General features: G+C 40.2%; 1 protein-coding gene across 1 annotated transcript in view; it reads right to left on the bottom strand.

Moving 5' to 3' along the window:
* LOC108716137 (laminin subunit alpha-2-like) overlaps positions 1-16,475 on the bottom strand; it is a 433,274-nt gene that overhangs the window by 5,929 nt on the left and 410,870 nt on the right. The window contains exons 58-60 of the mRNA XM_041562932.1: positions 4,432-4,491; positions 1,391-1,503; positions 1,096-1,285 (exon numbers count right to left, since the gene is read on the bottom strand). Coding sequence (XP_041418866.1) covers positions 1,096-1,285; positions 1,391-1,503; positions 4,432-4,491 — 363 coding nt within the window. The remainder of the gene's footprint in view (positions 1-1,095; positions 1,286-1,390; positions 1,504-4,431; positions 4,492-16,475) is intronic.

The following is a 16,475-nucleotide window of genomic DNA, read 5'->3' as shown; positions in this document are numbered from 1 at the left end:
TTATCCATCATGGACTCACTGACAAAAATTAAACCAGTGTTAGTTGTAAGCAATGGAGCTACCACAGGCCATACACATTTTCAAAGAGAAAGGAATCATTTCTAAGTCTAGATTGAATATAGTCCTTATTATGGGTAAGATAATTGAAACAATGCTCTGATGATTTCTAATGGGGATACTGGACTCATATCCTATAAAAGATTAAAAGAAGGATAATAGATTGTGAATATTAAATGATCTATATTTTTAGCAGCATTGGTTAGGACAAATGTATTTGACACCTGCTAGACCTATATCTTTGATACAAACTTGTTCTCAAAAAAATTGTAGTGGATGAGATCTAATTGATGCACCCACAACAACCCTCCGCTCAGTATACCACATGCATCAATAACATCTTTTAACTCTTACCAATCTGATAAAGGGACAACACACAGAAATGGTGCAAAATGTTTTTTAAACATTTCTCTGTTTTGTGCCTTATTTACATTTTGTGTAGAACAGTGGGTGCAAAATCATCTGTCCATTTTTCCCCAGGAAAGGCATCAACTACATTTCTCCTTGATTATAATGATAATGACATCATTTACAAAATAACTGATTGACTTTATGCTGATTTGGTTTCTAAATGATAACAGAGATACACATAGCCCTGCGACAATTACATAGAATTTTCTTTGAATTTACCTCTGATTATAATTGAAATAAAACGGGCTTCAAAATAGACTAATATATCATAAATGGTGTATATATTTATAGCAGAGTTTGACATTTTTGGATAGCATACAAAAAAGGAATGGAATAATCTAGGAATAATATATAGTATTATATACCCACAACATATATGTTTGTCCTTGTCTGGGTGGATACCTATAATTAAATTATATTGCACCAAGAAAGGTATTTGCCTGTGCTATGATTTTTCAAAAACATTTATGTCATAGTAACTTTAAAGATCCATAATATACAGCTTTGTGCTATGTCCTTGTGCATATTATTGTTTATCATTTATTGATCCCAATTATGAAGAAATTATTACAGGCATTTGATAATGTTTATGTCTCTACTTTTTGTTGTTTCTGTAACATGACCTACCTTGTGCCAATTTCCATCATTTATTTGAAGAGGAACCATTGTGCTTGTGTCCCCACTTCCAAGATCATATTTAAAGTGAGCCATCCCTTCCTTGATCTGGATTGTAGCGAAATCAGCATGGTTTATGCGAGCCATGTAGAACACTAACCCTGACTCAGCTTCAGTACGAAGCTCAAGTTCAATGGAAAGTCTGCAATAAAATAAACATCAATTCACCCCTTTCACATTCCCAGTTAACACAAAAATGAATTTATGGTGAAACGCAGACATTAAAAAGGACAAAGTTACTACTTACGTGTTCTTTACTTTGGTATCATCAAATGCAAAGGCAACATGACTATTTCTGGAGAGCCCAAATTGTTTTCCACTCTTCAATATTACTGGATCTCTGTCAGCCGAACATTCACCCTTTTGAGAGGGACATCAATCCATTGTTAGACTGTCAACACCAAAATCATTATACAATGTTTTCATTGTAGTGGATTTATGTTTGGTTGAAGCTTAGCCCCAGTGTTTATATAATTAATATACAACTACAGTTGAATACCTTCTATTCAGATACAAATCATTGGTTGTTGCATGATTTGTAGGCTTTTGAACTAAGATAAGGGTGGGCTGCTAGTTTGAGATCTACTCTAAAGGTGGTCATACACTGCATTTGGGGCTACACACAATTACTGTCTTTCTACTGTTCTGACAAAAGCAGCAGGAAGTTGGTGGAAGCCACTGCCTTCTTTGTTGACATAAAACACCCTGACAGATATGGGCATTTTAAAACCTGCCCAATCCCCAAATTACCAAAAATCAGTATGTAAATCCCAAGCATAAGGCCAATGATTTAGCAGTGTCTGGGGGCAGGAATTTTGAATTTCATTGTCTGATGTTACAAGAAGCCTCACAGTTGCACAACACATATATAGTAAATATGCAAGTTACTGTAAGATGATTCAAATAGTTCTTATCCTATATTTAAGGTGCAGACTGGGACAAAAAATCCTCAATTTTGTGTCAGCTTTCTTGTTAAAAAAAAACTGCAGGTTGTGTTGAACAAGCTGTTTTGTTCATACACTGTCCACCTTTTTAGATATAGCTCCAACAGTGCCTATTTTAAATTGCTTCTGACTTAAATCTTTACTAAACACTGTATTTTTCTCGAGTGGCAACCTTTATTACCTATGACGTGTATTGATTACTAATCTGCTGGTATCTTAAGGTGCTTCATTGGATGGAACTTTTAGGTATTGATATGAAATCACTGAATACTTATAAAATTAAACTCTAAAGTTAATGCATAATTTACAACACTATGTAAAGTACTGTATATAAAATGTATATACAGATTGCTGATATGTTGTACAACTTCCACTTGCCTTAACTATATCAGGGGGGCTACTGCTGGGAATTGAGAATGACAAGTAAAGTTGTGAGTTATATTATAGTAAAGGAGCAGGAGAAGAAGCGGGTCAGATATCCAGTTATGAGGATTCTGAGGTGTGAGCAATGAAAAATGTAGGTGTGCTGACGGGGACTGGTTCTCGAATTTGGAACCTCGATGCTATAAGCCCTTAGAGGCATACGAAAGTGTCAGCCATTATGGAACAACAAATTACAGGTTCTGGGCAGGGTAGACTAGGGGTGTTAACATTTAACTCAGATGTAAGTTGATTGGTCGGCAGGTTTATTATTAGGGTGACAAAAACCATAGGGTATATAAGGAGGCATTCCAAGGGCATACCTATCACTCTACATGGGACAGCCTTTTGAAAGAGGAAGGAGTGAGGAGTTTGACCCACTTACCCACCCTATGTTAACTGTTTGTTACTTAACAATGGTGGGGGGTGTAAGCTTAGGCTATGTGTGGAGGTGGAGCGTATGGTAGCAAGGCAGCCCAGTGGAATATCTGTTATCAGGGGCTAGCTGCAATAAACTGCCAGCATGGGAAAGTTAATGAGTTATATGAATTTGGTTATTTATAATCAGTTATGATTTTAAATTAATAAATCAGCTGTGGCCTTTATCTACACCAATGATCCTTTGTTGTCTTAGTTTTTTCGCTTAGTTCAGTGCTGTCTACACTTCCTATGTACTTGAGAGTAAAGTCACTGGCAGGGAAAGCAGGAGGGATTCACAGGAGAACACAGTGGCTAAACTTGTGGGAAAAAGGAGAGGGTGGTCTGGTTCCATCACCTTTATTAAAGCACCAAGATATAGTCAGATTCAGCAAATGCATTCCTTCCCTTTTGCTCAAGGGTTTAGAGTGTGTTCCATATCCAGGAACATCATGCTTTTCCCCTCACTCCTTTGATGCCTCTCTATGCAAACTGCCTGTTGAAGATCTTAGTTTTCACATTGATGAGAGGAGTTGCAGTGGGCACAGTTTTCCTTATACTTCCAATAAGGATCAATTATATCCTAGTTTGGATCAAGTACAAGGTTTTATTGTTATATAGAAAATCGAAATCATTATTTGGATAAATGGAGTCTATAGGAGATGAGTTTCCAGATAACAGATCCTATACCTGTACTAATTTAATTGAAGGAACACCAAAAAAGGTGATGCCATTAAAGGAAACGTGCCTACAGGAACTTATGATGTCAGAGTTGTGGTTTATATAATGAATAAAGAACCCCCTCTTGTAAATTATAAGGATATTGTAAGTTACCAAGGAGTTTCATGACCATATAAAAACACAAAGCCCAAGACTGAGTGTTTGTATACAAGTCATGGAACTCCAAGGTGACTTCTAATATCCTCATATTTTGCAACAGGGGGTTCTTTATTTATTATAATACACAAGTTTGTGTGAGTAATGTGACAGAAATTAAATCACTAAGCTCCGATTATAGCCAATGACATCACTAAGCATCGTTTATAAGGATATAATTTACAGGATATTCATGGCTCTTGTATATTATATTAATATACAGTGTAACTGAATCCTCAGTTATTGGCTGAGTTAGAAGGTCGCATCATGATTTTGCTCAAAGTAAGGAGATGGAGATAGAAGAAAGGACTGAGCTATTTTTGTTGTCCATAGGAAGTTATACCAAATGCAATAGATGTCATGCAGTGCATGCTTCTGTAAACAGGACATGTTGCCTTTAAAACTGAAATGTAATTGCTAACACAACCACATTTTGAAATCTGTTTCAAATCCATTCATCCATCAAAAAGAAGATGGATTGTTGTCTATCTATAATAATGCATGCTAAACAGAAGTGGATCTGAATGATCATACAATAATACTGCGCCATTTAAATGCTAAAGCAACGAAACGAGGGAATAACAAGTTAACCAGTCGAGGATTGATAAATGATGGTAACTAGAAAAGATACCGTTGGGGCCTCATGGTCATCTGTAATGTTGGCACTCTTCTCGTCGGTGGAGTCAGGCTCCTAGGATTCAGCAGATAAAAGTATGCAAAGCAGTTGTTAGAGAAGCAGACTTAGTATGCCACAATCATGACAAATGTAGCCATTGTGAAAATATAATCATCATGCTCTTTTCCATCATAGAACACTGGCAGATTTAAATTGCTTAATAGCATCCCTTATGCACACACGCTCTTCTGCTGCTGAATGTGTTACTACAAAATGAGTTCATTAAAAAAGACAACTGAAAAACAGACTGCTTACATCATTATATAGATCTCCAAAGTATATTCTTTGCATTGCAAGTCAAATTATGAGTGCAAGGGGAAGTATTGCATCATATATAAATGTATAATTTACCCCTACAAAACAGATTATGAATGTTACAGAACTGTTCCAACTGATATAATCAAATGATCTGCCATTTTGAGGAGATAAATACCAACGTTGCTTTAGCTGATGTTATCGATAGCTTTGTGGCTTTAATTACAATGTAATATATTCCATGAACTGGAAATCAACTATTTAACAATGATTTGTGTTGCAGACAAAATAGTATTATTTAAAATGGGATAAATAATAACTTAAGAAGTTGGAAATTATTTATTTTAACCAGATGGGAGAGCTCTGTAGCCTATGTATATCTATTAAAAATGAATTATAAATCAACTGCAGCTTTCACATGTTGTCATTTAATTTATATTAGTATGTGTGTGTTTGTGAGCATTTCATTTGACAGGGCATAAGGCATCCTTATTTGTGCTGTACCAGCTGTTGTAGTACTCTCACAGTCTCCTTACCAGCGTATCCAGCACATGGGTCCACAACAGCTGGAATGGAACATATTGCCTGTCTCCTTTTCTGAACCATATATCAAAACATTGAAGCTCAATCTTATTTTTCTTAATTTGACATTGTTTTGCGTTAACAAATTAAATAGCTGTTTAAAAGGACTGAATGCTTATACAAAGTCACTGTTTTCAGCAATAACAGATTTAAGTATTTTGAAGTAAGCACATGCAGGCAAATTCTCTTCATGTTGTTCAGGTTAATTGAGATCGGGGCTATATCTGGGCATTTACCTTATCAGAAGGCTGATTTATCAATTATTCTGGACTTCTAGCATATTTAAGAAAAAGACAAATAGAATAATCACAGTTGTGTTTTGTCAGGGGAAAAATTCCATTGCTAACAAAAATCACCTTGTTCCATTCATTTAAAGGGGTTGTTCACTTTCCAACTCTTTTTTCAGTTCAGTTTTTTTCAGATTGTTCACCAGAAACAAAGACTGTTTTCAAATACTTTCTCATGTCTATTTGTGACTGTTTTTTTCCTAAACCTAATATTGAAGCTCTTGTTCTAAATTGATACATTTAGTTGATACATTTCTTATTTCTGGCCGTGCTGGGTAGAATCCCTGAGTTTCATTAAAGGCAGTTGTTACAATTGATACAATTATTGCTGCAGATGCTGCACTTGGATTACTAAACTGACAGACTGAAACCCCATAGACAGGAACATTAAACTAATCTTCAATTTGGATAAAAAGTGGGGGGGAAAATGGAAAGCAATTGAATTTTTTTTTTTATTTCTGGGGAAAAATCTGAAAACGGAAAAAAAGTAGCTTGAAATAATCAGATATACTTCTCATTAACCTTTTAAAAGTTAATCACCATTATTTGAGGTTTTTTTAAAATAAATTAACTCCTCTGTGTTCTTTTGTAGTAATTTTAATTGTATTCTTTACCATCCATTCTTTCTTTTTTTAGCACAATGTCCAGTCCCTGCTGATAAAAAGTCCTAAAGTTTTATTTTAGGTATAGTGTTATTTTAGTTATGGGCAGTGGTAAATTTACGCCACATGCTGCTTTAAACTTTGGCTTTAAAAATTGTATTGCAACTCAAGACTTGTTTGGACATGCTCTTTTTGAGTAATGGCTTATTTTGTGCTACCCTATTTTAGAGATCACTGTTATGTAGAGCACCAACTGTTATGAACAGTGGCACCAACACTTTGTGTGCTGTCAGCCTAAAGAGACACTGGAATGTCTCAAAAACAAAATAGTGAATGTCCTACAATGGCCCAGTAAAAGCCCTGATCATTATCCATCTGATCATCTATGGCACGGTTTGAAAATGTAGGCGCACAAGGATCCTCTGAATGTTAACCTGAATATGAAGAACATCTAGACTTGGCCAAAATCAGTCCTGAATAGTGTGCAAATCTGGTATGTACAAACTCCAAAAAGCTTAAAACTGTTATTGATGCAGAAACAATCCCAAGATTTATGAGATGTGGGATTGAATACTTTCAGTCCCCACATGTAATATGGTTATATTTCTTTTAAGATGCATGGGTATCTTTACAGATGGACCATAAATAAGAAGTGCACTTGAATTGTACTTAAGTATTGTTTGTGTTCTGCCTCAAGTTTACAGGTTTCTGGAATCTCTACGCCATTTCCACAAGAGTTGGATTGTTGAGACATATCTATCCCTTGCCTGGCATCTTCACTTGTTTCTCAGCATCTCTTGCATGCAATGCATTATTATTATCATCGTGTTCTGAATAAGACTTGATATAAAGTTACCGTGGACTGTGCTGATCAAGGTGCAATGATGTGCAGCTTGTATTGCAAAATATAGCAACGGCATATTTAATCCCAGTGTTCATGCAAAGCAATTTGAACACAATTTCTAGCATTGCTTAATGCTCAAAAACCAGGCTCTGCTATTTTTAAACCACAGGCATTATTAAGCAAGTAGAACACAACAGCTTGTATTTATTAAGGAAAGGTAAACAATACAGCACATAATGGTACCCAATATATAAGTACCATACAGCAGTGTGTGGCTTGGCCTCACTTAAATAAATACTGCTCATGCAACACAGTTCATAATGCATTTATGGTCCAGTGAGCAAACGCTTTGGACCAGTTTTAATTAAACATCAAAGAAAAAATTATACTGTTTCTGGGTTTAGGGAATGTCAAAACACACAATTAAAATCAGTAGGGCTCATTTATCAACACTGGGCAAATTTGTAGTATAAAGTATACCTTGTATATTCTATTCATAGAGGAAAAAGAATAGAGTTGAGAGGCTTTATGGAGATAAAATTACACACAGTGTGACCTGCCTAAAATGTAATTCTTGTTTAAATGTGTAACCTTGGAACTATTTAACTTTCCAGTAATACCTTTTTCTCGCTGTTTCTCACCTTTTTCTAAGGTAATTTTACCTTAATAACAGTCAATGAGACCTGTGAAATGTGTTAAACTTAGGATATTGACATATAAGTAATGTATAATTACATAAAATTTTTGTGCTTATTTTACATTCTTTTTTTTTGTAACTTATGTTTTATTAGCAAGTTTTCCAGTAAATAAAGCACTTAGTGGTACATACAAACAGCAAAGTAATGCATATGTCACAGGTTAGTGCAAAACAACGTAAAAGAAAGAAAAAAGAAAGAAAAAGAAAGTAAAAGAAAAAAAGAGCTCCGATAGGAGCAAAAGACATTGTAGTGCAACAGGCATTTGCATAGATTAAATGGAAGGCAGGCATAATCTTGGGCTATGATAAACTACATACATATTGGGGAGCAAAAAGAGCAATGAGGAGGTGAACTTAGGCGTGGAGGTAGAGCCAGTTATAAGACCAAAGGGACATAGGTATCGTGACACAAAGCAGGAAGGACTGCATAAGGGTCTCAATGATTAAGAGGCCAAACCCCTAAGTTCCCACAGCGACCAAACCTTGAGGTAGTAATCCATCCTGTTTTGGATGTAGGCAATGTTTGATTCAAATATTCTGTTGCTGTTAACTCTCCGGATGATTTCGGGCTTAGTTGGCGGTGTTGGGTCCTTCCATCTGGAGGCAATTGCTAGGCGGGTAGCCGTTAAGATCTGATTCACTAGAGCCTGACCACTTCTACGTAATTTGGGAATGGGTTTGCCAAGCAAGAGAACAATCGGATCCAATGGGACAGGACGGGCTATTATCCGGCTAATGAGAGCTGCTACCTCTTTCCAGAGCTGTTGTACGGAGGGACAGTCCCAATGTGTGGGAGCGTGCCTTGGGCCCCACAATTCCTCCAGCAAGTGGGAGGGTGATTTGGAAACAATTTGTGCAAGCGGTCCGGGGTGTAGTACCAGAAGGTTAGAATTTTAAAGATGCTCTCCTTTTGACGGACACAGGAGACCATTCACCTAGCATTCTCCCAAATAAGGGACCAATCTCCAGCTGTCAATGGACGTGGCAATGCCCGATCCCACTTGTCCATGTATTTGTGTCTCAATTGTGTAGGACCGGAGGGAATGGCAAGTAGTTGATAGATTCTGGTGATAAGACCTTTCTGTGGCAAGCCGACTGTTGCTAGCAGTTCAAAAGCCGTAAGGCGGTTTGCTTTGGCATAAGTGATGTAAGGACCCAAAAAATGTCGAATCTGGAAGTATTCAAAAAGTCTGTGGAATCTTGTCCCGGATCGTTTGGAAAGGCAGGATCTCATGCGTGAGGGGATTAAGCAGGTCCCGGATCAAAAAAAAAATGAGAATTGGTCCATTTTGTATAGAAGGAAGAGTCCATCCCAGGGGGAAATGCAGGGTTGCGTAGAAACGTGGTCAGGGTCGATTTGGAAGAACTTAGGTTGTGCTTGAGCCTAGTTTTACGCCAGATTGAGCAGGTGAGTCGGGTTGCAGAAAGTGCAGAAGTGGGAATCTGAGCAGAGTCCGAGTGGCCCCAAATACAAGCATTTAAATGGAAATCACTTGACCCCAACAGGTATGTGAGGACCAGCTAGACCAGGCCAGTAGCTGTCTCAGGTGTGCAGCCTCGTAATATTTTTGTAGGTCCGGGATGCCCAAACCTCCCTGTCTAAGTGGTGTCAGTAAGACAGATTTAGCAACTCTGTGGCCTCGATGAGCCCAGATAAAGTTATGGAATTGAGACTGGATAGTCTTAAATGTAGCTGGGGAGATAACCACTGGGAGAGTCTCAAATAAGTACAAATATTTAGGCAAAATAGACATCTTTAAAGCTGCTACCCTACCTAGCCAGGAAATGGTGTATTTGGACCAGGTTTCTAGCAAGCTCTTTGTATGTTGTATCAGGGGCTTGAAATTCAGGTTATATGTCTGACTCAAGTCAGCTGGGATCTGGGTGCCTAAGTAGGTGATAGCGCAATCTTTCCATTTATAATTGAAAGCGGCCTTCAAAGCAGATAGGGCTCGCTGTGGGATACGTAGGGGAAGGGCCTCAGTTTTATCAACATTCAATTTGTATCCTGATAGGGAACTATATGTGGTTATCAACTGATGTAAGCTTGGCAAGGATACAAGGGGGTTGGTGATGGTGAGCAGGACGTCATCAGCAAAGAGAGCTATTTTATAGTGGATGTTCCCTACTAGGACTCCCGTTATATCTGGATGGAGGCGTATAGCGGCAGCCAAAGGTTCTATACTCAAAGCATAGAGCAGGGGGGATAAGGGACAGCCTTGCCGCGTCCCATTAAAAATTGAAATGGGTTTACGCGATTGTCCGGGGAGTTTAAGGTAGGCTGAGGGTGTACTGTATAAGTTATGGATGGCAGCAAGGTATGAGCCAGAGAGATTGAGATGTTCCAGCAAAGAGAACAAGTAAGTCCAGTCCAATCTATCAAATGCCTTCTCGGCATCAAGGCTAAGGATTAAGGACTGGTCGCCTCTCCGCTGGAGAACCTCAATCAGGTCAAAGGTGCGTCTGGTGTTATCCCCCGCTTGTCTGCCTAATATGAAGCCGACTTGGTCCCTGTTGATCAGGCCTGGCAAAATGGGGGCTAGTCTGTTTGCTAAGAGTTTAGAGAACAGCTTTAGATCAGTATTTAGTAAGGCTATGGGCCTATAGTTGGGACAGATGGTGGGGTCTTTCCCTCTCTTCTTCGGTATCAATGTAAGATAGGAAGTCAAAGTCGTGGAAGGGATAGGATCGCCTTGTAGATATAGGTTAAACAGTTGGACCAGGTAGGGTATAAGTATGTGCTGATAGAGTTTGTAATATTTGTAGGTTAGGCCGTCAGGTCCCGGAGATTTCCCAGTGGGCATTTGCTTAAGTACATTTGTGAGTTCCTCTGCAGTAATATTAGCATTCAAAGAGGAAAGGTCATCCTCCGAGAATTTGGGGAGGTTAAGAGACTCCAGGAATCTCGTGATTTGTTCCTTGTGGGTCACAGTGTTCGTGTATGCGGGGGTCAGATTGTACAGTTTTGAGTAATAATCGAAAAATTGGGAACCGATCTGCCCCGGGTCAAAGGTCAGTTGGCCCGAAGGGAGTTTGAGCGAAGTTATTCTTGAGTGAGTCTGTTGGTGTTTTAATCTTCGGGCTAGTAGGGTGTGTTGTTTATCTGACTTTTCATAGAAAAGTTGCCGAGTCCAAAGAATGGCCTTTTCTGCCTGTTTGTGCTTTAAAACTGCCAATTCCCTACGCTTTTTATTTAGCTGCCTCAGTAAGGTTTCAGAACCTGACATGTTGTATTGTGTTTCTAAGTCTCGCAGTTGTCTATGCAGCAGAAGGTAGTTGGCCATGCGTGATTTCTTTTTATGGGCCGATAGGGCAATAAGGTGGCCTCTGATCGTAGCTTTATGTGCTTCCCATAACGTGGCTAAGGAATCAACAGAACCTTCATTAAGTGTAAAATAATCCTTGAGCTTGGCTTCTATGACTTTAAAGGCCTCTGAATCATGTAGGAGGGTTTCATTGAGACGCCAGTGCGTTTCCCTTAGAGGGGGCTTAGACAGTTCCAAAGTGAGGGTGATAGGAGCGTGATCGGACCAAGTGATTGGAAGGATGTCAGAGGAATGTCGCAAATGGAGGCAGGGATGCGATACAAAGAAATAGTCAATACGGGAGTGAGTTTTGTGCACCGGGGAATAGAAAGTGTATTGCCTATCTGTTGGGTGAGTGATACGCCAAGCATCGAATAAGTGGGCCTGTCTCATGGATTGTCTAAAAAGCCTGGAAAGAGTATGGGCAGCCTGATCAGGAGACGGGTGTGACCTATCTGAGACTTGAGAATAGGTTAGATTAAAGTCCCCTCCCATGATAATATGAATAGGGGTGTGGCTTTGGGCTTTACGAATAATTTTGCGAACAAAATGGATCTGTTTCCTATTTGGGGAGTATATATTTAGGAGCATTACTGGTAATTGAGCGTACCTCCCTGTTAACAGTAAATAATGACCATTCGGGTCAGGGATAGCCTGGTCAACTGAGAATGGGCAGTCCTTGTGGATAAGAATGGCAACACCTGCCTTTTTATGTGGGCCTGAGGAATAGAAGCTTTTGGGATAAAATTTGGAGGTAATTTTGCCCGAGCCACTTGCAGGGAAGTGGGTCTCTTGGATAAAAGCAATGTCCGCTCGGGCATTGTTTAATTCCTTCAAAAGAAGGTATCGCTTATGGATACTATTTAAGCCTTTGGCATTTATGGAGATTAGTTTAGCCATAATCCTTAGGGGTAAATGGTTGCTCGTTCAGGTATAGCCCAAGTACAGAATCGGGAGTGAAGTAAAGTTGTCCAGGCTCTCCCCTCACTTTACATGCATGATACAATATTATAGAAGCAAACCCTAAGTGCTGTACAAAACAGACCTCCCACACAGCCTCAATCCTATCAAAACAGTAGTGCAAAAAAATGCAATGCCTGCATGTGAAAAATAACAATAGCAATAACATCAAAACTGAAAACATATTCAAAAAATAGAACAGTTAAGGAATAAAAAGTAAAAATGGAGGAAAAAAAAAAAAAAAAAGAAAAAAAGAAAAATATAGAGAAAAAGGGAGATTAACTTGAGTTGGCTTCAGCTGCGCCAACAGTAGGGCCGTCAGAACAAAAATGGCCTGTAGTAAGTATAACGTGCGAGACGCAGATTTGAGGTCTGCGGCTCCGGAGGAGCAAGACAGGCTCCTCCAGGTGGGGATATGATCACTGTGCCCTGGTGGAAACTAGTCCGAACTAAGTGGTGCTTAAAGCAGAAAGGTCTGCGTCCGAACCAGAAGATCCAGTGCGTTGGGACAATAGTCCATAGTTGAAATGAAGACCCAAGGGGGTCATGACAGAATATTATCAAGTTTCCCGAGGGGGAGAGGGGCTCAATTGCAGCCTTGGCGGGGCGATGTTGCTGCTAACAGTGGCCCATTGAGGCTTGATGGGAGAAGTCGGATGAGCCTGAGTCGCCTTGCCGTTCGGCCCCGGTGGTTCTTTGGTGGGAAGGCCAAGCGCCTTTAAGAATCTGTCCGCGTTCTGGGGGTTGTGCAGAATGTATGAGTGGCCGGCACGGTTGACAACCAGTTTGAACGGGAACCCCCATCTGTAGGGAACCCCATGCTCCCTAAGCTTTTGTGTGAGGGGTCGCAGCTCACGCCTCTTACCCAAAGTGATAGGGGAGAGGTCCGCAAAAATCTGGATCTTATGATTGCGGAAGTCCAGAGTGTTGGTGGATCTCGTGGTAGCCAATATGGCCTCCCTGCCTTGATAGAAGTGGAAGCAGGTTATGATGTCCCGTGGAGGCTTAGGAGAGGAAGGCTTGGGGCCTAGGGAGCGATGGGCCCTGTCAAATCTCCACATGGTAACCGGGATGTCCGGACAAATCTGGGAGCAGAGGTCCTTAAGGTAGTTAGGAATCTCTGAAGGTGTAACCTCCTCTGGGACCCCTCTAAATCTCAGGTTTTGTCTGCGGGACCTGTTTTCCAGGTCCTCGCACATGTCCCGCAATTGGAATATCTCCTCCCGAAGCGCGGCATTATCATCCTCAACAGTCATGAGGCGTTGTGCCAAATCATCAGTAAAGTTCTCCAATTTGTCAGTACGGTCCCCAATATCAGTGACCTCCCTCTGGATCTCTTTTATCGCAACATTAACTGCTGCAGAGACAGTTTGCGTAATGGTGGAGGTGAGGGCCGTCTGTAAATAAGAAAGCTGTTCAGCCAGTATCTGTGCGGTCACAGGCTGCTCTAATGTGCGTTCGGTGTGTAGTGCGGCCTCGGGAGAATGTTGAGGGGATTGGTGTTTTGGGGTCGAGGCAGGTGAAGTACTCACAGAACCGGTGGGTGAAGCAGCCGTATGAAGCGGTTCCGAAGGTGCGTCATCAGAGCCGGCGCCATCTTGAGAGCTCCGCAGTAAGTCCCGGCCGGGGGTTTTGTGAAGGTATGGCGACATGGTGGTGCGTTGTGCACGGGTCCCCCTTCTCCCCATGCTGCTGTGTCTTGGGTGAATGACCCGAGCTGTGTAGCGGCGGGAATAATTGCTTATGTTCGGGCTGCTATGGATCAGACGGACGGAGCTCCTAGCACAGACGTCTGTTCTCCACCATGGCTAAGGACCGCCCCCTTATTTTACATTCTATACTTACATATACTGTACTATATATACAGTGAAACTTCACAACCTGGCTTCAAATTTTCCCTCATTTTTCACTGTGTTTTTTGGTCCCACCAATATATAATGCATTTCCCTGTTTTACATTGTGCTGGATTTTACACCAGTCCATCTCTCTCTGTCTGTCTGTCCATTGGCGTAACTATAGAGGAAGCAGATCCTGCAGTTGCAAGGGGGCCCGTGGGACAGGGGGGCCCAGACTGCGGGGTCTGCTTCCTCTATAGCCAATAAGAAAAACCCTCTTCCCCAGTTGCTCTCTTACCATCGATCAAGGGGACGCAAGTCAGGATAGGGCATGGGTGGAGTTGGGGCTCAAGTTGGATGGTGGGAGACAGTTACAAAAGGAAAAATACATCAGAACACACAAGCACTTGGGGAAAGAATAAAAAAACAGACACCTTGGAAGGAACAGAATCACTGGCATACACAGGAAAGGAGGGAAAGGGGAAAGGACAGACACCAGGAGAACTCATGGGCAACACAGAATTTCAGGAGGAGGGAGGAACCAGAAGAATGGGCAACACAGACACACCAAGAGAGGGAAACATGGAGGTGGAAACAAGGAGGAGAGGAAAAAAGGGGGGCACAAAATCAAAGAATCCCAAGACAAGAAGTAAGGAGGGGAACTTATTAGGAATATTTAATCTAAGTAGTATTAAATTATCAGAACCCAAACAGAATGTTTTGAGTAAAGGACTAACGTTTGCACCCACCAACAGGCTCAATGGTTTTGACCTATTCGTGGATGCAGAAAAACACATTAGAAAATTGAGACTAAAGAGAGCCTTTAATAATAGTGAGATCAAGGCATAGTTTGGGGGACACAACAACCTGGATCAAGGCACCTGGAGTGAGCTGGCAGGAGCTTGGAGTGAGCTGGCAGGATTGCCCCTGGGGACCCCAGAAAGACTGTTGTTTGGACTCAATGCGCAAAAACCCGTAAGGGAAATGTGAGTGTGAATTTTAATTGTTTTTAATTATGTTTTAAATAAACGGTGTTACACTATCATCGATTTGTATTCCTGCTTGGGAACTCGGAAGGAGCGGTGAGTGCTGAAGGAGGAACCTGAAAGAGATTCATGTTAAATACATCATACCACGGCAGTGGTTTGTACAGTAAGTAGGCATTTTATACAGAAGGTGGAGGCATCTGCATCTTTGGAATATATTTTATTTCACAGGAAAGGCACTTTTCTTTTCTTCACCTGTAGTGCCACTTTTTACCCTCGTTAATAGTCATTTAAAAAAGAAGGGGAAAACACATCCACTTGACATCCAGTGCACGCACGGGGTGATATTCCACATTTGTGAACATATTGCGCTATGTCTGTTTTTTATTTCTGTTGCCACAGGCGCTGATCACTTCTTATACATATCCCTTCTGGGGGTATATATATGCTCGATTTTGGATTCATATACAGTTGAGAGACTGTGGAAGGGTCGGCAAGAAATATTCTAAGAGACTGACATTTTTTATTGGGCTGCATTTTGTAAGCTATATATTGTTTTCAAGTTGGATGGAGTTGAGTGGGGCAGAGGAGGGACAGTGGGAGGGAGGATGGGGATCGGAGTGGGTTACGCCACTGTGTCTGTCTATCTGTCCATCTGTTCATCTATCTTTATATATCTTAAATCTGAGTTCACATGAGCACATTGGCTGTCGTGCCTGAACTTTAAAAACGGAATCCATGATGTTTTAGTGCAAGTGAAATTAGCACTGTGATTGCTTACTGGACTGTAAAAAAAAAAAGAAACAAAAAAAAAGAGAGAGGGAACTTGAGACTCTGGACATTTCCAGCACTTTGACTGTCTCCATTTCCTTGTTAAAATTTGTATGATTAAGTATTCTAATCATTTCTGTTAAGTCTTGAAAAAATGGCCCTTGTATTTTTTCACATTTTAGTAAATCTGAACACATTTCTTTGTTTGGGAATGTGATATATACATTTTAACAGTGTTGTTCAAACTTCTACTTTTGACTTCACTTCACGGATTTAGGAACACAGGTTTCACAAGTGCAATTGCCAATAGCAAACAATCTGCTATTCATTTTAAGCAGTTTACTATAAATTAGAAAACAAAATCAAATACCTAACTGGTTACCAAGGCAACTGCATTTGTGCAATTTAGCACTTATATTTCTAAATCTGCCCTTTGATCCACATAAGTCCTTAATTATCTTCCTGACATACCAATACTATGTTTCTTAGGAAACTGGATTTAAGTTAAGACATTATAGTGTATCCTTATAATTCCTTTTCTCATATTGCAATATAATTTTCTAGTAGATTTCATACTAATTGAAATACATCTATAACCTTTGCGTACATTTATCCTGTTTAATTTATAATATGTAAGATGGCTAAAATAGCTACTTTTTTTTTTTTTTTTTTAATCGCTGTTCCAGCTTTCTCTCTGACTTTTGCAAACAAGTATGGAGAGCTCAAACTCCCAAAAATACCAAAATTGTGGTGTCAGGTGTTGTACTGAAAAGCCCGATCCTGCTTCGGGCCATAACTTGTACCAAAACGGATAACCAGCAGCACACCTTGTGAGTTGTAGTTGCCAAAAGGGCAACATTTCGGATACTCATGAC

Source organism: Xenopus laevis, chromosome 5L (assembly GCF_017654675.1).
Source record: "Xenopus laevis strain J_2021 chromosome 5L, Xenopus_laevis_v10.1, whole genome shotgun sequence".
NCBI lineage: Eukaryota > Metazoa > Chordata > Amphibia > Anura > Pipidae > Xenopus > Xenopus laevis.
The sequence above is the reverse complement of the archived record's forward strand: the minus strand, read 5'-3'. Positions and strand labels throughout refer to the sequence as shown.